This window comes from Zootoca vivipara, chromosome 2 (genome assembly GCF_965207765.1).
Source record: "Zootoca vivipara chromosome 2, rZooViv2.hap1.1, whole genome shotgun sequence".
NCBI lineage: Eukaryota > Metazoa > Chordata > Lepidosauria > Squamata > Lacertidae > Zootoca > Zootoca vivipara.
In genome coordinates, this window is record NC_142584.1 from 6,941,948 (window position 1) to 6,965,365 (window position 23,418).

At 44.1% G+C, this 23,418-nt stretch overlaps 1 protein-coding gene across 1 annotated transcript; it reads left to right on the plus strand.

Moving 5' to 3' along the window:
* Positions 1–5,092: 5,092 nt before the first annotated feature.
* LOC118077351 (keratin, type II cytoskeletal 75) lies at positions 5,093–23,418 on the plus strand. Its single transcript, XM_088664377.1, has 9 exons — positions 5,093–5,728; positions 7,226–7,446; positions 13,900–13,960; positions 15,555–15,650; positions 16,106–16,270; positions 17,587–17,712; positions 18,197–18,417; positions 19,384–19,418; positions 23,036–23,418. Exons 1-9 carry the CDS (start codon positions 5,093–5,095, stop codon positions 23,416–23,418), a joined length of 1,944 nt encoding a protein of 647 aa, XP_088520503.1.

Here is a 23,418-nt window from a genome sequence, read left to right on the forward strand (position 1 = left end):
TTAGGTCCAGTCGTGACCGACTCTGGGGTTGCGCGCTCATCTCGCATTATTGGCCGAGGGAGCCGCCGTATAGCTTCCAGGTCATGTGGCCAGCATGACAAAGCCGCTTCTGGCAAACCAGAGCAGCACATGGAAACGCCGTTTACCTTCCCGCTGTAGCGGTTCCTATTTATCTACTTGCATTTTGATGTGCTTTTGAACTGCTAGGTTGGCAGGAGCTGGGACCAAGCAACGGGAGCTCACCCCGTCACAGGGATTCGAACCGCCGACCTTCTGATCAGCAAGCCCTAGGCTCAGTGGTTTAACCACAGTGCCACCTGGGTCCCTGCTTACTATTTAAATGAGTCCAATAGCACAAGAGTACCCTTCCTCAGTTTGGTGCCCTCCATATGCTTTTGGACTGCAGCTCCTATGACCTCTGACCACTGACCATGCTGGTTAGAGCTGATTCAAAATATTTGGAGGGCACCAGGATGTCTGAGGCAGCATATGAAACTGGGGAAAAAATGTAAACATTAACTAAATACTATGAAAGCCAACAAAACTTTAAAATGTTTAGCTAAGAATTCAAACTTACGACGTTTCCTTTTTTTTAAATTTATTTTTTATTGAAGAAATTTTTTATATTGAAGAAAACAACAAATAATCAACAGATCGAACATTCACATCATCGTACACAAAGAAAAATAAAAAAGATAAGCAAAAAGAAAGGAATATATACAAAACCCAATTCATAACGACTTCTAACTTAATTTCCCTTAGGGACTTCCCCGTGTCCCCTATTTAGCGGTTCATTGCCTATCTTTTACATGCAGATTCTATTCATATTTTATATCTATAGTTGCTATTTCTCAATTTTCATTAAACTATCCTTAAATTTCAACCTGCAACATACATAATTGCTTATATTTCTCTTCATAATTCAATTTTACAATATTTTTTATAATATATTCTAAATTTGCTCCATTCCTCTTTTATCTTCTCTTCTCCCTGATCGCGCAATCTTCCGGTCAGGTCAGCGAGTTCCATATAGTCCAACATTTTCATTTGCCACTCCTCTAATGTCGGTATCTTCGGTGTCTTCCAATATTTTGCTAATAATATTCTGGCTGCCGTTGTGGCATATAAAAACAGATTGGTATCCTTAGTCGGTAATTCTTTTCCCACCATGCCCAATAGAAAGGATTCTGGTTTTTTAATAAACGTGTTTTTCAACATCCTTTTCAATTCATTATAAATCATTTCCCAGAAAGTCTTTACCAATGGGCAGGTCCACCACATATGAAAAAAAGTTCCTTCCGCTTTTTTACATTTCCAACACTTATTACGTTACAAACCTACGACGTTTCCTGCAAAATTCCTGCAAAGGTCATCTCCATTTATTCCTCCTCAACAGCTCTAGCTTGTATCACCTTCCCCTCAAAACACAAGCAGACCTTTCAGTAGGCCCAAGGAGATTCCCCCTCAGTGCACAGGAAGTTTGATGGACTTGAAATGGCTCCTCCTCTGCACTACAAGAAAGGGTTGAGAAATCAGCCATCAAAACTTGGAAGCTGACATGCTCTGCCCGCCAGCTCTTTTCCTCCTAAACGGATCTGATTACATTCAAGTCAAGTCAAACCAATGTGCAGCCACCCTTCTCTTTTCAAACAGCTGCTTATTGATGCACTTCTGGAATTTATTTAACCAACAGTTTCTTTCCTGCAGTCTATTTATTGGCAAGTATTTATATGCAACTGAAAATTCTGATATCCCCCAGCTTGGCACACACAAAACACAAACATCCAGGAAGGGAGATCTGGATACTCAAAACATTTCCTATGCAGCTGATGAGTGGATACATATGTATATTTCACCTGCATTCTGATGCTTGTCTGGACCACTGGATTAAAAAAAAGCATCGCCATTCATAGGCACTAATTGATGTGTATGATGAATCATGCATGCCTACTGTTCTGAAATAAAATGAATGGAAATGAGTAGAACCTTGTCTATGGCTAGCATAATTAGTGATCATTTCTTTTGGTCTTTAAATTGTGCATTTAAACTGTGTAGCTTGAGGACTTTCCTTGAACAAATAGTATCGACTACAACAATGTTCTTTTCTTACTGAAGCAACAGTGAATCTAAGCTACTTTGGAATGGGTGAATTAGATTTTAGATTTGTTGAATAACTACATCTCCCAAAGACCAAGGTTAGAAAGAAAAAAGCAACATGTCACATAATGTGCAATACATATCACAAGACTAATTAACTAAAACATAACATGAGCAAAATCAGCATAATATAACCAATCACCTGCAGGCTTACCTTCCAAGTCCCAGACTGCAGAATCCGGGACCGGCAGCCATGTGACACCGGAAGTTGCGTCGACGTAACTTCCGGTGTCGCTTTGCCCTTCTATGGGCACCAAAAATGCCCGCCGCCGACACCGGAAGTCGCGTTTATGCACTTCCGGACATGCGTGGATGCGACTTTTGAAGCCGGCGGCAGCCATTTTTGGTGCCAATAGAAGGACAAATTGGAAAGGAAAAAAATGGCCGCTGGAAGGAGAAAATAACAGAGAAAAACGGGAGACTACCCTGTTTCTCATATTTTAAGACATACCCATAAAATAAGCCATAGCAGGATTTTTAAGCATTCAAGGAATATAAGCCATACCCCGAAAATAAGACATAGTGATAGGCGCAGCAGCAATGCCGGCCGCGGCAGGAGGAGGAGGAAAGAAATAAGACATCCCTTGAAAATAAGCCATAGTGTTTTTTTTTTTTTTAGGAAAAAATAATTATAAGACGTGTCTTATAATATGAGAAACACGGTAAGTGATACGGGGAACCACTGGGAAAAGGTAAGTAAAAATGGGGATTTCCTGGGGGAAACGGGGTACTTGGCAGCTATGCCTGCAGGGCCAATTGACGGTGGCGGCAGGCAGGCAGGACATTTGGCAAGGGCCTCAAGCTCAAAAGATTAAGACACTTGCTAATATTTTGGCATTTGATGTGGTCAGAAATGTATGAAGAGAGAGGACAAGAAGGGTCAAACCTTTGTGTGTTTTTGCCTCTTGTAAAGGTAAAGGTAAAGGGACCCCTGACCATTAGGTCCAGTCGTGACCGACTCTGGGGTTGCGCGCTCATCTCACATTATTGGCCGAGGGAGCCGGCGTACAGCTTCCAGGTCATGTGGCCAGCATGACAAAGCCACTTATGGCAAACCAGAGCAGCACACGGAAACGCCATTTACCTTCCTGCTGTACCTATTTATCTACTTGCATTTTGACGTGCTTTCGAACTGCTAGGTTGGCAGGAGCTGGAGCCGAGCAACAGGAGCTCACCCCATCACAGGGATTCGAACCGCCGACCTTCTGATCAGCAAGCCCTAGGCTCAGTGGTTTAACCACAGTGCCACCTGGGTCCCTTTTTGTCTCTTGAACCTCCCACAAATTAGCTAAAATGGCAACCTGAAGCCTTTCTATTTATGTAATTTACTCTGTATCCATCCCCCAGTTCATAATTCATAATTTTATGAACATCTAGCATGCTCACTCCTTAATCATGGTCCCCACCACTACCTGCAATCTCAAACATCTCAAACACTTTAGTCTTTGCTGATAGAGAACGGGATCCAACTCGTGAACATCTCAGCTGGAGTGGCGACACTAGAAAGAAAAAAAAGGGGGGATTTTCACAGAATGATCAAAGTACATACCTGACGGGAGGGGGTAACATTATATTTCAGCACGCCAACCTTAAACGTACTTCTTCGAACTCCTATTGATGGTAAGGGGATTAGTTTTAAAGAAAGCAGGCTTAAAAGTAGTGGCTTTTCCAGCTTTGTGAATTCAGTTATGATTAAATGGTATGTGTGGTATGTGCCTGGTAACCCAAGAATGTGGGAGTGCCTTTTTCTATACATTTTGCAGCTCTGTAATATGGGTGTAAAGGCAAACCTCAGATATATTACAGGTTTGGTTCCAGACCACTGCAATAAAGTGAATATTGCAATAAGCAAGCCACACCATTTCTGTTGTTTCCCAGTGAAAAGTTATGTTTGCACTACACTGCAATCTATTAAGCCAGCTCCACCCCAACAACCCCTGCCACCACTGCAGGGGCAGGAGGGCAAAAAACCATCTCTAGCTAGGGTTGCCAGACTCAATAGTGGACAGGACTTCTGTGCCTTTAATTTCCCTGCTCTCTTTTGAGTCTGTAACCTTAAAGAGAAACCAGCAGACCCTTTGCTTGGAAATTAAACAAAGGGTCTGCTGGTTTCTCTTTAAGGTTTCCAGACTCAAAAGAGAGCAGGGCAATTAAAGGCACAGAAGTCCTGTCCACTATTGAGTCTGGCAACCTATCCCTAGCCCCAGCCAGCTCAACCTCCAGAGCCAGAAGGGGGGGGGGCGGACAGGGTCTCCCTTCCCCTGAAAGCGGCCAGACTGCCTGCAGCTGCACCTGCCTCCTCACAAACAGCAATATCTGTGAAGTGCAAAGCGCAATAAAACGAGATATGCCTGTATTAGCATAATCTCAGCAAGGCACATGAAGTTGCTGAACCAACACATTACAAGATCATGTGCAGTATTATGAAATGACAAAACATAATGCACACAAATGAATGGTGACAGCCAAAGCTGATCAATCCCCTTTCAAACTCAATGTTTCAGTTGCATAAAATTTATGATGCTGTGCAGAATTTTCTTCAAGAAGAAGAAAGGCAAGCCAGCCAGCAAGCAAGGAGAACTTCCTTTAAATATTTGACAGCTTCTGGCTAGATTAACCCTTAACACATGGTTGGTTTCTGAATACTTGGTAATTTGATCATAAGGCCTCAGGCGATGCAAGCACATATCCCTACATAGGGGTGTGTGTGTGTGTGTGTTCTCTTCAAATTAGCATTGAACAAGTCCAGTTGGACACCTGCGTTCCAGGTGTGTCAAAATCATGAATGCGCTAAATTCATCTCCTGACTTCCAAAGCGGCCAAACCCAGGGGCCCCGGAGGATAAAAGAAGGCATGTTCAAGGGCTCTCCCACCAGAGCACCACTCTTTAGGCTTCCTCCTCTGTAGCAACGTCTCTCGGAGGCAATCCACAAAGATGAACCGGCAGTCCTATAGTATCAGGGCTGGAGGAGGCAGTGGCGGTGGCAGCAGGGCCTTCACTACCACCTCTGCCATTGTCCCAAGTAGCAATAGATCTGGTTTCAGCTCACTTTCTCTTGCCAGAGCTGGCGGAATTGGCATTGGTGGTGGAGGCGGAGGCAGCAGTTTTGGAAGGATCAGTATTGGTGGTGGCGGCGGTAGTGGCGGTGGCTTTGGCAGCAGGAGTCTTTATAATTTTGGTGGCACTAGGAGAATTTCCAGCAGCAGAGCAAGCAACCTCCGCAGTGGATTTGGTGGCGGTGGCGGTGGCAGCGGATTGGGTTTTGGTGGAGGATCTGGTAGTGGATATGGCTTTGGCGGGGGAGCTGGAGGTGGTGGTTTTGGTTTGGGTGGTGGTGGAGGAGGAGGAGGAGGATTTGGTTTTGGTGGTGGATTTGGTGGATCCAAAAGTTCCTTGGGCTTTGGTGGCGGTGGACCTGGCGCTGGTGGCACCATCCAAGAAGTAACCATTAACCAAAGTCTCCTGGCACCGCTCAATTTGGAAATTGATCCTTCTCTCCAAGAGGTGCGGAAAGAGGAGAAGGAGCAGATCAAGACTCTGAACAACAAGTTTGCTTCTTTCATTGACAAGGTGAGACTTCATTCAGCTGTTGTAGGATAGTACAGGAAGAGAAGAAAACCATGTTTATGCCTTATGTGAGGATAAGGAGGTAGACTCAAGACAAATGCATACTGTATGTCTTAACATGTAAGTATAGAGACAAGCTGAGTCTGGGTGGCTGGCTGGCTTAGGAATTCAGGTGTATGTGTGTTATAACAATACACACACAAAAAAACCCATTCAGGGTGTTTGTCGAATCATCAGAAAGTGAATTTGAATTTCACTTTCTAAGTTCAAGGGTTAGGATATCCCCACCCTCCCACCCAAGAGTAGTCTAACTGAATAGTTAAAAGTCTTGTTTCTTCATTCTAATCTAAAACCCATCAACCATAACTGGAAATATTGTGGAGGATGGACTCAAGTGGGAGAAGATAAATTCAACATTTTTGTGAGCAAATTTAAACTGGGGGGAGGATTTGGTTGAGCTTTCTGTTCACTCAGAATTCATTTTGGCTCTCTTCCTTTTGTCTAGGAAAGAAAAACTAGGATTTAGACTATTTTTCATGGTGCAGAAGCTACCATTTAACTGAATAATTGCACAATTTCTACCCCCTTTACTACTTAGCTTAGCATGTTCTGCCTAATGAAGGCCTCAGTTTTAGTTTCTGGCATCTGCATCTAAAAGGATTTCAGGTGATGGTAAGGATCTCCCTGAGTCCCTGAAGAGTTACTGCCAGTCAGAGTAACCAATATTAGGCTAAATTTACAAATACCCTCATCAGGTTTAAGACTGCTTCCTGTGATCTGTTCCTTGTGAAGTCTGCTCTAACATGCCTCTCTCCAGACCACAACTTCCCAAATCCCTGCTTGCACCTTTGCAAGATTTTCTTCAGGGTCTGATGAGTTTCAGTTTGAAGATGCGATGAGGCAATCGCACTGCCCAGTTTACTGCTTTTATTTATATATAAAAATGTTTATGTACTGCCATTTCATTTAAAAAATGTCAAAGTGGTTTACAGCAAAATACATAAAACCACACAGTAAGAACCATATAAAATAGTGAGGCTAAATTGGGATGGGGGTCACCATACCAATGTCAAAGCCACATGTTATCTACATTTTTCACGAGGGTTGCCTGGAAAAAGAAACCCACACAAGCTGTTTCAACTGTGAAGGGGCTGTAGCTCAATGCACCTGCAGTAGGTCAACCTGTGGCACCTCCAGTTAAGAGGATCTCATATAGCAATGTTGAGAAAGATCAATGGCTACTAGCCATGAAAACAATGCTCTGTTGAAGGTGCCATGCTTCTGAATACCAGTTGCTGTGAATCACAGGTGGGGAGAGTGTTGTTGCGTTCAGGTCCTGCTTTCGAACTTCCCAGAGGCATCTGACTGGTCACTGTGAGAACTACGATGCTGGACTAGATGGGCTTTAGGCCTGATCCAGAGGGACTCTTCTTAAGACTGGGCTAGTTGAACTGGGATTCTGATTCAGTAGAAAGAGCTTCATGTGTTCCTTTGTTTCAGGTCCGTTTTCTGGAGCAACAGAACAAGGTTCTGGAGACCAAGTGGACCCTCTTGCAGGATCAAGGCTTGAAATCCGGTGCCAACAAGAGCAACCTTGATCCATTCTTTGAGGCTTACATTAATAACCTAAGGAAACAGCTGGGCAGCCTGATGAATGAGAGGGGGCGGCTGGATGGGGAGCTGAAGAGCATGCAGGATCTTGTTGAAGACTTCAAAACCAAGTAAGTGAATATCTGATGGGGGGGGCAGATATTTATCTGCTCTTCCAGCAGACTTGAGAGTGCAGAGTTAGAAAGTATTATTAGTATTATTATTATTAAAATTTGTATCCCGCCCTTCATCGGCAGATCTCAGGGTTAAAGGGTGGTGCTGTGGTCTAAACCACTGAGCCTCTTGGGCTTGTCGATCAGAAGGTTGGCGGTTTGAATCCGCACAATGGAGTGAGCTCCCATTGCTCTGTCCCTGCTCCTGCCCACCCAAGCAGTTCGAAAGCACACCAGTGCAAGTAGATAAATAGGTACTGCTGCTGCGGGAAAGGAAACAGCGTTTTTGTGCGCTCTGGTTTCCGTCACGGTGTCCCGTTGTGCCAGAAGTGGTTAAGTCATGCTGGCCACATGACCTGGAAAGCTGTCTACGGACAAATGCCGGCTCCCACGGCCTGAAAGCAAAATGAGCGCTGCAACCCCCTTTTGTCCAGGGGTCCTTTACCTTTACCTTTACCTTACCTAGACATCAGGGTGGGTCACAAAATAAAAACACAAAATAAAAACACAACAAAATAAAAACAAAAGCAACCAATAGCCTCTTCATCCCACAAAACACATTTAAAGGGACACAGAATGTTAATCAACCAAAGGCTTGGGAGAAGAGAAACATTTTTACCAGGTGCATAAAGGTGTATAATGAAGGCGTCAGGCGAGCCTCCCCTGAGGAGAGCACCCCACAAACAGGGAGCCCCTGCAGAAAAGGCCCGTTCTTGTGTTGACACACTCTGGACCTCATGTGGAGGAGGCACACAAAGAAGGGCCTCAGGATGATCTCATGGTCCAGGTAGGTTCATGTGGAGAGAGGCGGTCCTTGAGGTATTGCGGTCCTGAAACGTTTAAGGCTTCATAGGTCAAAACCAGCACTTTGAATTGGGCCTGGAAACTAACTGGTAGCCACTGTTGTTGGGCCAGCGTCAGTGTAATATGCTGAAATCATCTTGCCCTGGTGATTAACCTGGCTGCCGAATTCTGTACTAGCTGAGGTTTTCGAACCATCTTCATAGGCAGAGATAGAAAGTAGCAGAGTAGCTGTGATAATGCCCGCTTTAATGTACCTGTCACAGAGGAGGCGTTGCGACTACTCTAGAGTAACGACTCTCCAGACCGTTGCCTTTTCATGCTTTTATTGTGTGCAGGCTATTTACAGTGCTAGAGCTGTACAGGATACATGTTCTTAGTCTGACCCAGAACCCTGGAATGGCGCTTCCCGCGTTTTCTTCCAACATAAGAGTCTGGGCACCCCAAATCTCCTTCCGCGTTTCCTCCTGCGTAATTCCGGAACCGGAGGAAAAAAGGGTCTCCTTTCCATGTTTTCCTTCTCCCCCCCTTTCCCCTGCTCTCTCTTCCTCTCTCACGTGCAACAGGGGCTCTGCTATCCTGCCAGAGCCCTGTCTCCTACTTCCTCCTTCCCCACTGGACTCTTCCCCCTCCCCGCTAGCTCCGCTGCTGGTGGAGGAACTGCTCCTCAAGATGGGAGGGGGCTCTCTGTACTGTTTCCCCCTCACAGTACCCTAGCGGGCTAAACACAGAGGCTGTTCAGATTCCCTCTGGTGTGTAGACTCTACCAATGGGATGTATGCTACTGTCATAGACATATGCAAGCATCCATTCCTGTATGCACTATGAACTCCTGTATACACATAATATATTTGGTAATAAATAATCAAATAATTTTATTTCTACCCCGCCCACCTGGCTGGGTTCCCCCAGCCACTCTGGACAGCTTCCAGCACATATAAAAACATAATAAAACATCAAACTTGACAACTTAAACTTTAAAATGTCAAACATTAAAAACTTCCTGATACAAAATGACATGGAACTGTTTTGTTTATCTTGCATTTTGTCATATACAGTGATGACATTGTATTAATCGCATTTCCCTAGATGTTAAAAGAGTATGTTAGTGCTATAAAATTGTTCCAGTTGTGTATATTGGATTCATACTGTCATTTCTGAAAAAATAACTTTGCAGTCGTGATAGAGCAATGCTTTTCTCTTGGTCCAGATGTAGAGTTGTGTTGTCTCAGACAAGTTATATGACTAGGACCTTTCTTGAATATCTCCAGTATATGAAAATAAGCAACTCTCTCACCCCTTCCCTAAATGCAACAACATGGCAAATAAATAAATGTCAAAGGCAACTTGACTAATATAAGCGTATGCTGATAAAACGTTTTATAGAAGCAATTACTAATAATACCAGGGAGTAGTGGAAACTGGCTACTGACTCAAGACTGAGTCATGCAGTCATGCAATTTTGATGTGGTTGAAATCAAGAGAAAGGGGCCTTTTCGGAGATTCTTGGCATGTTGGGCCAATTTTTCAAATGCCGCAACAATAGTTCAGAATGCAGAGTGGCAAATCTTTTCAAAGTGAGTCAAACAAGGATATGGTGAATCACAATCTGGACATTTTGCCTCAAGGCTTGGTTCAGCCCTTTTGAAGCTACTGGCTGAAAAAGCCAACTTTTCAAGTAACCGGGAAGACGTTAATATGGAAAAGCTGCTTGTGGGGCATACACATATAAACATATAGAAGCTGAATTAGCTGGAAGCCAGACCGCCTTCACTTAGAGATACTTCTCTTGGACTGCCATGATCACACACATCTGTGCAGCAGCTCCACCTAAACACCAGAGATACTCCAAGACAGGTTACACCCTGCGGAATAAGGACAGGAGCATTACTCTCTGGTAGCTGGTCTTCTCTGTATCATTGAGACTTTGTTTTGTTGCCCCTTCTGCAAGAGCAAGGCCGGGAAACCTACCTTATGAGACGGATTTAGTACACTGACTAGGCCTCACTGAGAGGGAGAGAAAATCCAATTTAGGGGCATTGTAACATCTGCTAAAGGGACGCAGGGGGCGCTGTGGTGTAAACCACTGAGCCTAGGGCTTGCCGATCAGAAGGTCGGCGGTTCGAATATCCGCGATGGGTTGAGCTCCCATTGTTCGGTTCCAGCTCCTGCCAACCTAGCAGTTTAAAAGCACGTCAAAGTGCAAGTAGATAAATAGGTACCTCTCTGGTGGGAAGGTAAACGACGTTTCCGTGCACTGCTCTGGTTTAGTCATGCTGGCCACATGACCCGGAAAAACTCTGCGGACAAACATCAGCTCCCTCGGCCAGTAAAGCGAGATGAGTGCCGCAACCCCAGAGTCGTTCGTGACTGGACTTAACTGTCAGGGGTCCTTTACCTTTACCTTTACCTTAACATCTGCTAGTCCTGACAATTGAAGTGAGACAGTAGTTAGGCTTTGAGGACTATTTTGCTTGACGGTTCTTTTCTTGGGTCAGAGATACTAATATTCTTTGTTTTTCTTTTGTTTGTCCCTGAGAGCTTTTGGAAGGGGATTTGAATGTAAGACAGGCATGGGCAAAAGTGGTGAACAAAGAGTGGCAGGCCAAGTGTAGGAAACAAAGGGTTAGGCCAAGGGTCGGGAGCCGTTGGCCCTCCCGATGTTGCTGAACTACAACCCCATCATCCCCAGCAATTGGCCATGAATGATGGGACTGATGACAGGTCAACTGTCCCTAACACCTGGGTTAAGTGTGTTCTGGAATTTGCCTCTGCCACAAAGAAGCTATGCTGGTTCCTATTGGTTGTTAAGCCATTGAGGTTGAGTGCCAAGTTGGTGCATGCTAGAACAACGACCTGGATGAGAGAGCAGTACATGTGAAAAGGATCTAGGAGTCTTGGTAGACCACAAACTTGACATGAGTCAACAGTGTAATGCAGAAGCTAAAAAAGCCAATGCAATTCTGGGCTGCATCAATAGGAGTATAGCATCTAGATCAATGCTTTGAAGGTGTTTCCTGCTTGGCAGGGGGTTGGACTGGATGGTCCTTGTGGTCTCTTCCAACTCTATGATTCCATGAGGGTGCCAATTGGCAATGTACCACCAAGACTTGGTGGCAGGCCAGATATGCCCACTTTGATTACCATCTTGATGTTACTATGATTGTTACTCTTTAACAGTTGGAGCTGGGGACCGAAATGGTCTGAACGGAAGGGTTTAATGCTCCATGAAAACGGTGTGGGTGTGGGTGTGGGTGGGTGTCAAAATCTGTCAGCATAGGTTAGGAGTGGTCAAATCTGTCAATTTTGATCTCTCTCACTTTCTCATTTTTAAAATATTAAATTCAGTTCTCCACATTTCCATAGCAATTTGATTTTTAATAAAAACAGAATTTAATTAGAATTTCTCCTGATACACTTATTTTGGATGCAGTTTTACTAATAAACAGATTTCTGCAAGCAATTTTCCCTAATATATAATGCATTCTGTGACTGTATAATCTATTATCTTGCATGTTACTTTCACTGCTGTATGCATTCTGTTGCACACTGCCTTAACATATGCATATTTTAACACACTGGCTGGAGAACGGCATCAAACTAGAGAACTTTCAAGGACAATTTTTGTTTGCATATTGGTTTGACAAGTGTGAATTAGTTGGTATCTCATCAAGGTGCAAATAAAACTGGATTTCTCCCCCATCCCTGCCTGAGGCAGATGGCCTCGCTGCTTAATGGTAGGGCCAGTCCTGGTTCTCATAGCTGGTGCAAAGATAAAGCAACTCGTAAAGGCTTCAATTGGCACAAAACCAGTTTGCACAGGGGAAACTCCCAAACCTCAGATGACACAATGAGGGCTACTATCTCAGACCACACCACGATGACACAATGAGACCTGTCACTCAAAGGTGGAATTAATGTGAGAGTTTGTCTCCAGATCAGATTGGCTAATGAGACTTGGGGATTTAATTGCTTTCGTCTGGAGCTTGTGGATTACCTCACCTGCTTAAGTCATCCATGGGGGGGATTTGCTTTGCAAGCGCATCTCTGCTTCTATGCACCTCTGCTGTGTGCAGGCTGCTAGGTATGGGCTACTGGTTTTGTGCTATGCTACCAACATGAACATCATTTCTTGTATGATTTTATTTTTTCATTGGCATGTACAATTCCTCAAGCAGCCCCCCACCCCAAGGTTAAACAGCCGTTTGTTCTGGAGCAGAGAAATCAGGAGAGGAATGCCTCTGGAGCCCAAGTTCAATTACCCAGGCTGTCATTCAGCTCCAAGCCTGAAAACTAATGGACACTGTCACAGTGGGGGAAAGGAGTGCCACAACCTCTCCAGCCAAATCCCACAGCATCTTCCTTGACTGTTAAGGTTAACAGATGAAAGTTGGAACCTTTGGCTTCAGCTTTACATGCTTTCTTAACTCCTGATAGGCAAAACATAACTCAATAGTTTACTTGTTTGGTTCTTATGATTATTTTAATTGAGGTGGCTTCCAGAGTTTAAAAACAAAACTATTAAAATAGCCATTCCAAAAGCACACACATTAATTACAAAGCAGCAATAAAGGCATGTAAAACAGCTTAACTCAATGAAACATTAGAAACCTGAAGAAGAATAAAAAGCCATAGCCTGCTGCATAAAACTCAGCAAACAAAGTGAGCAGGCTGGAGGAAAGCATTTTTGAGTTGGGGTGCCAACACAGGAAAGTCCCTTTTCCAAGTTGCCATGCACCTCACCTTTCATGACAAAGGCTCCCCAAGAAGGACTTTTGAGATTCCTGTGAGAGCTGGTGGTCCTTGCAGTTGAAACCAAATGATGCCTCGGGGTGGGGAATGAGGATACACCTTGAGTGATACATTCAAAGAATTTAAGGGATACTAGTCAGTTGACTAAAGGCAACTTCAATGGTAATTGAATATTTTGATAATGTTTTTGAAATTTGGAGGCCCACAGACATATACTTGCATAATATTTTCATATGCTACTGTGATATATGGGCGTGACTGTTGAATTTAAATGTCACAGAAGCTGAACCAACTAATTTTCCATCCAAATGATCCCAGATAAATTCTTAAATTAATTTGTACATCAGTTGATTTCCCAAACATCCTACTCCATACCAAATCAGTGCTCCCTCAATTATCCCCATCCATTATATCAAAAACATCACTACATAAAACCATCTTAAGTTATTCCCACCAACCATCAGTTTAGTGAGTAAATCAAATCACAAACACACCCATTAATTTCCCCCTGAATTCATGTACCAATCAGAAACATACAAAAAAAAATCTGGGGGTCCATGATCTGCAGGCACACTCTAAACAACACCCTGACTTTGGGGGTATTTTTCCGCAGATATATAGGGTGAGCAGAGTACAATGTCAAAGGCTCTGCAATCAGGGCTCATATCCTAACATCATATCTACCCACTTGGAACACACTGGAAATAGATAAAAGTTTTCAGAGGTGATTTATGGCAATAGGTGCCGTATGTGCTATGTACTACATTATCATTGTGGTTCATTTTGAAATGCCTAAAGGCACGATGAATAGATGTAATACAGTTACAAACTGAAACTTTTTGCTTCTTGTACTGATAGATACGAAGAGGAAATCAACCGGCGCACATCTGCCGAAAATGAGTTTGTCATGCTCAAGAAGGTGAGGCTTCGTGCTCTGAAGGTTGATGACCAGCTGGGTTAAGTAAGAGGGACCCAATATTATATCTGAGCTTATGTTTCATTCAGCAAGAAAAGGACTTGTTGGCTTGGTGTGACTTCTCTTGGTGCATTTTGTACTAAGCTGGAGGGAAATGTACACATAAGGCATGCATTCTGTGCCAGCTTTAAAAGAGAATATGTGGGGGCACCATTTAAGGAAGGTGGTAGCTCTCCCTCTCCACATGTGATTATTCCCCAGGACCATCTGTAGCAAGCATCTCACTGGTTCTATATTCTGAGTGACTTTTGAAGAAAGCAAAGGGTCAGCACCTGGAACCAAATCTTCCACTAGCCTCCCACTTACAAACTTAGGAGCAAAAGAGTCGAGAAACTGGCATCAGGAGGAGGTGAATTTGTTCTAGGAGTGTAAGGAAGCAGTGATTTCCATCCTATCCTGTGTTCAACACAATCAGCCCTGCTTGTATTCTACTGCAGTTCAACTTCTGCTATAACCTACATTATTCATCTTGCTGTCCACTATGGCCAAAACTAATGCAATTAAATATGTAATTAATTACACAATTGGGGAAACAGGTGGCGCTGTGGGTTAAACCACTGAGCCTAGGGCTTGCTGATCAGAAGGTCGGCGGTTCAAATCCCTGTGACGGGGTGAGCTCCTGTTGCTTAGTCCCAGCTCCTGCCCACCTAGCAGTTTGAAAGCACATCAAAATGCAAGTAGATAAATAGGAAGGAAGGTAAACGGCGTTTCCATGTGCTGCTCTGGTTTGCCAGAAGCGTCTTTGTCATGCTGGCCACATGACCTGGAAGCTGTACGCCGGCTCCCTTGGCCAATAATGCGAGATGAGCGCGCAGCCCCAGAGTCGGTCACGACTGGACCTAATGGTCAGGGGTCCCTTTACCTTTACCTTTAATTACACAATTAACCTCCATACATTTCAATGGAAGGGAAACATTTTTTTAAAAAATGCAGAAAATAATGTAACTGTATAACGTTTGTGGATTTTTAAAAAAGCAAAGATAGTAGATGCTACTTACATCTGCTTGTGTGGTTTGGGTTCCTGACCTGAGGTGAATATGCAAATTGTGTCTACTTCTGCTCTCATTTCTGTTTCTAATACAATTCTCTGAAACCCTTAATTTGCTCTTAGGCCATTTTCTGGACTAAGGCACCGCCCACTATCCCACATATCACCCTTTAGGAGACTAGTTGCTGAGCAAGGAAATAAGCAGTAAATGGACTTGGGCATATTGGTGTCCCTATTCTTCCCCAAAATAGTGTCTGTGCTGACAAAGATGGCTCTTTTTGAGATAAAAAGGGAGAGAGAAATAATAACAAATGCTTCTAAAGAACATTTCCTTTGTAACTCAATCATGAATCTCCTTAAGATTGGGCATTTGGATCCTTTTATATTATTATTGTGCCCATTCACTGTTTTCTCTCCAATGAAATCCAAGCAAAGTTTATTTATGTATTGAATTTATATACTGCCCTATATCCAAAGGTCTCAGGGCAGTTCACGGAACAAAATTAGAATATAAAAACACAAAAAATTGGTTCCTTACTGTCTTTTTAGGATGTGGATGCTGCCTACATGAACAAGGTGGAGCTGGAGGCCAAGGTGGATTCCCTGACCGATGAGCTCAACTTCCTGAGGGCACTCTATGAAGCGGTATTCAGTCTTCTTCTTACCTTCAAAACATAGACCTAAAAATCAGGCTGATAAATGTTAAGACAGCATTGTGACGAAGCAAGACATTTCTAAATACCATCCTTTCTTTTACATTTTGCTTTCCCCCCTAAACATTTGGATTTACATTGTCTTAATGTGATTTCTCACAAACAATAGTCCTAATTTTAGATGCTGTTAATGATGTATAGAAGAAAGATTTGATGTTTCACACCAGAGCTCCAAAATCCATCTGCCACTGAAAATTCGGAATCGTCAGTTGTTATTATTGTTGTTGTTTGTTATGAATGTCAAGGTCTCCCCCATGTGACCCTGTTCTCTAGAAAGCTGACTATTTTACAGATGTGTGTCACCTACCAATCTGATCCTGTCCCACCCCAATAACGCCCAAAATATGAAATGTTTTCTAGCCAGATTTGGTCCTCTATGTTTTTCAGGAGCTAGGTCAGTTGCAGGCCTCCATGTCTGATACTGCTGTCATCCTTTCAATGGATAACAATCGAGACTTGGACCTGAATGGCATTGTTTCTGAGGTGAAAGCACAATATGAAGACATTGCCAACCGGAGCCGAGCTGAAGCAGAGGCATGGTACCAAACTAAGGTGAGCAGATTTAGCATGGAAAGTGGCCCTTGGGCCCTGGTACGTCCAAGGGACACCTCTGATAAAACATGGGTCTGGAGATGCTTAAGATCTTTTAAGCTTGGTGGGGAGGTTGGAATGGAGTAAATATGAAGTAATTGGGGGGGGGGCAGTCATAGTTAAGCAGGGAAGGAAATAATTAAATGCCAGCTCCCCAACTGCTGTGATCCCAATACAGTGGGACCTCGACTTACGAATTTAATCCGTTCCCAATGCACACTCATAGGTTAAAAACTTCGTAAGTCGAGTTTCCCATAGGAAAAGCGGTTTCCCATAGGAATGCATTGGAACTGGAAAAATTCGTAAGTCGAGGAAACCGCATCTAAAAACTCATAAGTCGAGGAAACCGCATCTAGCCGCGAACGGGTTTTCCATTCAGATGTCGAAAAAATCGTAAGCACGCAGCCACTTTTTCCGCTCGTCGTAAGTCGAAAACGTCTGATGTCGAGTAGTTTGTAAGTCGAGGTCGCACTGTAATTCTCAGTCTCTCCTCTGCCACTGTGGTTGCTATTTCCAATTTAAAGAATGTGTCTATGAAATGCAAAGGTGCATTTAACAGGTCACATCTAGTTTGGTCTACAAGATATCACAATCTAGTCCCAAGATTTCTGTTATAAATCTTATCTCCGTATTGGATTGTAGCCAGGATAGTCCCAGAAATCCACTTGCATAACAGTTTGAATCCTGCTCCCTGAGGAGAAATAGAGAAAGTCCACACGAGCTACTCTAACTTTCTAAGTAGTCTAATATCTTGAGCCAAAACACATTCAGAACACGAGAGACTAATTCAGATATCAAATTTGCAAAGTTCAACCATGTGGCATGTCCTTTCAGCTGAGATGTGACTGAGTCGAGTGTTAGGTGCCAGTAACTGGCAGTCCCAAAATTAACTGGTCATTAACCAGTGAACTGCCTGAAGGATGAAAGGCATCATTGCTTTTTAATACCAGTCAGTGAGGAAAAACAGTGAAAGAGAACTATTCATTTTGCTGGATTTGCCTGTAGGTTTCCTCCATAAGTATCTAGTTGGCCACACTGGGAAAACAGGATGCTAGCTAGATCCAGCAGAGCTCTGCTTAGCTTCTTCAATCCAGTCCCCTTGGTGATGTCATTTGGACCTCCCAACAGCCAATGCCAGAAATGAGGATTGTGGATGAGCAGAATCTTTGAAAATGGGCTTTCTCAGATCGGGGGGCATTCATTGCTGACCAGGGCTGTGTAATTGTGTCTTTCCTTCAACCCATCTCTGCCTTCCCTTCTCTTCCCTGCTGTAATAGTTTGAGGAGCTCCAAGCTAGTGCAGGGAAGCATGGCGATGATCTGCGTAATACTAAAGGTGAAATTTCAGAGCTCAACCGGATGATTCAAAGGATACGGTCAGAAATTGAAAACGCCAGGAACCAGGTAAGAAAATCTGTAATTGATGCAATGTTCTCTCCCAGTAGGCAATGTAACAATGCTTTCAAAGGCAACTGTTGGTTAAGGGTCACATGACATAAGCCATCTGCATTGGATAGCCTTGTCACTACTTTGTGGGGTGACGGGGAAAGGAAGTCCTGTTTTGGGCTCTGGAACTTTGTAAAGTGTGGGAATTCATTAAAATGAAAACTGCCATTTTTGAACTGACAATAGAATCTGGGAAGGACGGAAATAAAATTTATACCCCAAAATGAGCAGCCCTGTGTACATTGACTCAAAAGCAAGTTCACTCCTTACAAAATAGAATTGCAGCCTAATTGATTCAAAGACTAAGAAATAAATTAACACATGATGATAGCAGCAATATTTACAGTAATAATCATGATAGCAATAATAGCAATAATAATGAATGTACAAATACTAATGACTAAAGAGGACAAGGAATTTAACAACACCTTCCTTCTTACAGTGTGCAAATCTGCAGACAGCTATTGCGGATTCTGAGGAGCGAGGTGAATTAGCTCTCAAAGATGCCAGAGCCAAACTCATTGACTTGGAAGATGCTCTACAGAAAGCTAAGGAAGAAATGACCCGCCTACTGCGGGAGTACCAGGAGCTCATGAATGTCAAACTGGCACTGGATATTGAAATTGCCACCTACAGGAAGCTGCTGGAAGGGGAGGAGAATAGGTGAGCTGGTTAAAGAGATCATAACCGTATGAGCTGCTTCAGTTTCTTTTTGCAGGGGACTCTATGTGGAGATGAAACAATATCTGCAATGGCCACAACTCTGTCAACGGATGCCTGTTAAGTTTGCTTTGTCTGGCTCCCAGTACGTTTCCGAGCACAGTTCAAAGTGTTGGTGCTGACCTTTAAAGCCCTAAACAGCCTCGGCCCAGTATACCTGAAGTCTCTACCCCCATCGTTCAGCCTCCCTGAGCTCCAGCTCCAAGGGCCTTCTGGCGGTTCTTTCACTGTGAGAAGTGAGGTTACATGGAACCAGGCAGAGGGCCTTCAGTAGCCCTCTCATCAGATGTCAAGGAAATAAACAACTATCTGACTTTCAGAAGACATCTGAGGGCAGCCCTGTTTGGGGAAGATTTTTTAAGGATTTATGTTTTTATTATGTTTTTAGATATGTTGTAAGCTGCCCAGAGTGGCTGGGGAAACCCAGCCAGAAGGGCGAGCTATAGATAATCAAATTATTATTATAAAAAATTGCAATAATAAGTAATACAACATTTGATTATCTTCTTCAAACACAAAATAAAATGTTTTAGTACACAAATCATTTCGCTAATCTTGTGAATTGTGATGGAGTGTTTGTTGCAGTAGGGAAAGAAATACTCCTTGTGGTGGCATGGACTTTGAGAGTCTTTGAGGTATTGCTCTAACACAGCTCAGATCTTAAGCATCAATATCTTTGCTTCCATTGTGCATCAATTATTTTTCCAAATTCTTGCAGATCTTAAGTACATCTTCAGTAGATTTTTTTTTGATACTGTATATATCACACAGGAAGCCAAATAGGGAAATATATTGTTGTAGATGTTGGAAACTCTATTTAACAGATAACATTGTCCCTTATATATACAACAGACCATATTCATTGTAATAGATGAGCCATTTTTCATCTGGCTATTTCTTCTCCAACAGGCTAACTGGAGAAGGAGTCAATCCCGTAAGCTTCTGTAAGTATCATGAGCATTTTATTTTATTTGCTGGGCTCCTGGCCCAGAATAAGTTATTAAGAATGTGATGAGGATTGGTTCATTTATTCCCAAACTAGCTGGCCCTGCCACGCATTGCTGTGGCTCAGTCAGTTAAATGGAGCCTCAGAGTCCCCCTTCAGACCCCCCTCACCTTCAGAGTCCCCCTGTTTTACACGTGTTATGTTTACACAGGCGCATCCCTGTGACTCCCCCACCCTGTTCCGACCCATTACCTATCCCGCCCCTCCTCCCCCCCACCCCGGCTCATCCCTGTGATTGGGCCCACCCTGTCCTGACCCAAGACTTCGAAAATTTAGAAGCTGAGAGAAACTGAATATTTCAGATCTCTGGGCGTAGCTGGTGCGTCGTGATGAACTAAGCTGCCATGTTAGACATTTGCATGACTCTTTCCACGCAGCATTGATCTCTGTTCTTTTTCTCTCTCCCTCTGCCAACATCTGGACCCTGGCATCATTGCAATGGAGTAATGATGCACAGGGAATTCCTGCACTACAGAAATCAGGCATAGATGTGGGGGAGTCCCAGCAGCACCCCTATAATTCAGAAAGCAGCATCCCATCCTTGAGGCCCAAATGACTGGGCAAACGAACAGGAGAGAGGGATGCCAGGAGACAAGATTAAACAGGCTGTCCCAGAGTTGCAAGGCGGGAGATGCATCTCTTGGTGTGTGAAAGTGGAAAGAGCTTGCAGTTTTAATCTAGGGAGAGGCTATGCCCCAGCTGCCAAATGTTTTGGAAACCCTGGAGAAGATCTTGAAGGGCTGCCATCCCAGTTAGGCACCCTGATCGGATTCCTTCCTTAGTATTGCATTCCAGGCAGCAGCTTCTTCCAGCACTACCAGCTGGGAACAATAGCACACAGCTGGGGCTGTTCCAAGGAAAAGGCTGGTCCCTTTTTCCCAGGGAGATTCCCACAGTCAGCATGGGAAGGCAACAGTGACTGTGTTGTAAGCAACCAAGGCCCTTAGAGTGGCAAGTTCCCATAGATTGCCTTGGATCAGCAGGGGGTGGCATAAAAGCAGCAAGTTGGTTTGTGCAGTGGACATCCACTCTGCTGAGGATCCCAGGACTGCACCTTTCTTTCCCCCCCCCTAAGTCCCATAACACAGGAGGAAAGCCTGCTGCTTCATCCCAATCTTCCTCCTCCTCCTTCTACCAGTCTCCTCCAAGTGGCTTCTTCCTCAGCCGTGCCCTCTCCTTTTATCACCAGCAAACAAGCTCTCTTCTTGCTTTCAAATAGGATGGAGTATCTTTCCCCTCTTCTGGCCTTCCACCTATGGTGAGATGTCCAGATCAAAATCCCAGTTGGGTAGCTCATGAGAGTGATGAGTACAGTTGCTGTGGGAATTCCCCATTCACTCCTACCCACCACTGGATCATGCTGTCTATCCATACCTACTCCATTTCCATGCAGTCTGGCTTCCGTCATGGTGTCCTGTTGCACCAGAAGTGGTTTAGTCATGCTGGCCACATGACCAGTCTGTGGACAAATGCTGGCTCCCTTGGCCTGAAAGCGAGATGAGCACCTCAACCCCATAGTCATCTTTGACTGGACTTAACCATCCAGGGGTGCTTTACCTTTTTTTTTTTTTACATGTCCTCCTTCACTGATCCATAGTTGCATCCATCAGTGGTGAAGACCAGAGGAGCTAAAATAGCAAAAGAAAATCAGAAAATTTTGGCAATTGTCTTAGACTATGAGTTGATTATTAGACCTGGTACCTAGGAATGGAGGGGGAAGTTGGTTCAGTTCTCAATTTGATGTGAACCTATATAATTTCCTGAAACAATGTGCAATAGGGTGATGGCCTTTTTACAACCTCATTTCCCTGTATCATAATTTGGTGAGCTTTCATTAAAGATGAGATAAAATCTTACTTTCAATGAGATTTGATTAAAAAACCTCATGCACAAAATGATTTTAAAAAAATTATTTATCAGTTTTTTGACCATTGAACCCAAGCTTTAGAGCAGGGGCCCCCAAACTACGGCCCCCGGGCCGGATGCGGCCCAATCGGCCTTCCAATCCGGCCCGCGACGACCCCCGCCGCCCGCTGCCGCCGCCCGCTCTCACGGCGCGCGGCGCAGCGACAATCTAAAAAACCGGCAAAAAAATCGCCGAAAATCCTTTGTGCGCATGCGTATGGGCCTCTCCCGACCCGGAAGAGGTCATTTCTGGTGCACTTCCGGGTCGGGGGAGGCCCATACGCATGCGCACAAGCGATTTTCGGCGATTTTTTCCCCGCCCGTGTGCGTGTGCGCATGCGCACGGGCGCGCACTCCCCCGCCCTCCGGCCCGCTGCACGCGCACTCCCCTGCCCTCCGGCCCACCGCGCGGTAAGTCTGGGGACCCCTGCTTTAGAGTCACATATATACAACATTATACAAGGAAGCTTTTTTTAGCTGCAGTAACAGTATAGACGCCGCTAGAGGACGATGTTTTGCTACCTCTCCTGTAGGTTCTTTTCCCACCATTGGTCTGCTGGCTGAGTTTTGAGGTCCCAAAAAGGGGCTTTTACCTTGCGCAGGTGTGACATTTGTATACCCTATGTTGCTAAGAACACTCCCCATTGTGTAATGTGGTGTTGTGTCCAAATTTGATACGAAATATATATAGAATTGTTACTACAATTTTATGAAATGGTAAAACGGCATACAATTTTTTAAAAAACGGTTTGTGCGTAACCTTTTTTAATATTTCAATGGAATATACCTCATTTTAGTCATTAATAGGCAAAAGTTCATCCATTTGTGCTACAGGAAATAATTTTTGAGGGGAAAAAAATGAAAAAGTCATCACCCTAATGTGCAAGCTTGAAACACAGCTATCCTTCAAAATTCACGTATGTTGGGTGAAAACGTGCCTTTAAATGCAATGAGGGAGAATTATATACCAAAATGCATATGGAAACTGTTTGCAAAAATGTGTATACAGTGGTACCTCTACTTAAAAATAACTCTACTTACGAATTTTTCTACTTACAAATGGAGCTCCATCCGCCATCTTGGATGTGGTTTAGATAGGATTTTTTCTACTTACGATTTTTTAGATAGGGTTGCGAATTTTTTCTCCCAATGCATTCCTATGGGATTCAACTTACAATTTTTTTCGACTTACAAATGTGTGTTCAGAACGCATTAAATTCGTAAGTAGAGGTACCACTGTAATGGGCTCTAAAACACTGGTGAATTTCCAGAACTTTTCAAAATAGTCGTACCTTGGAAGTCAAACACCTTGCGAGTCGAACATTTTGGCTCCTGAACACCGCAAACCCAGAAGTGATTGTTCTGGTTTGCAAACCTTCTTTGGAACCCGAATGTCCACCACAGCTTCCGATTGGCTGCAGGAGCTTCCTGCAGCCAATTGGAAGTCGCGCCTTGGTTTCCAAACGTTTTGGAAGTCGAATGGACTTCCAGAACGGATTCCATTCAACTTCCAAGGTATGACTGCATGTGCAAACTGGTGTGGAAATTGAACTTATTATTAGAAACATGAATAACTGGGGCGGGGAAATGGAATTGTCCAGTTTGTCAACCCCATGGGCGCCTAATAAACTTTCCCCTTTTCCCCCACAGCTGTTGTCAGTTCCAGTGCAGGTGGTGGAGGAGGAGGAGGTGGCGGCCTTGGAGGAGGATTTGGCGGTCTTGGTCTTGGAGGAGGAGGAGGCGGATTTGGCGGTCTTGGTCTCGGTCTTGGAGGAGGAGGAGGCGGCGGTGGATTTAGCGGTCTTGGTCTTAGTCTTGGAGGAGGAGGAGGGGGATTTGGTGGTCTGGGCTTTGGGGGAGGTGGCATGGGAAGTGGACTTGGCTTTGGTGGAGGAGGAGGTGGAGGCAGTGGGTTCAGCTCAGGAGGTGGCAATTTCAGCTCCGGGAGTGGAAAAGGCACCGGGGGAGGAAGCAGCTCTGGTGTGAAAATTATATCTAAAACTTCCACCAGTCAAAAGAGCATCAAGAGCTAA

Coding starts and splice junctions, on each gene's coding strand:
- LOC118077351 (XM_088664377.1), top strand. CDS start 5,093: ATGAACCGGCAGTCCTATAGTATCAGGGCTGGAGGAGGCAGTGGCGGT. Junction 16,271..17,586: donor AGGCATGGTACCAAACTAAG/GTGAGCAGATTT, acceptor CTGCTGTAATAG/TTTGAGGAGCTCCAAGCTAG. Junction 19,419..23,035: donor AGTCAATCCCGTAAGCTTCT/GTAAGTATCATG, acceptor TTTCCCCCACAG/CTGTTGTCAGTTCCAGTGCA.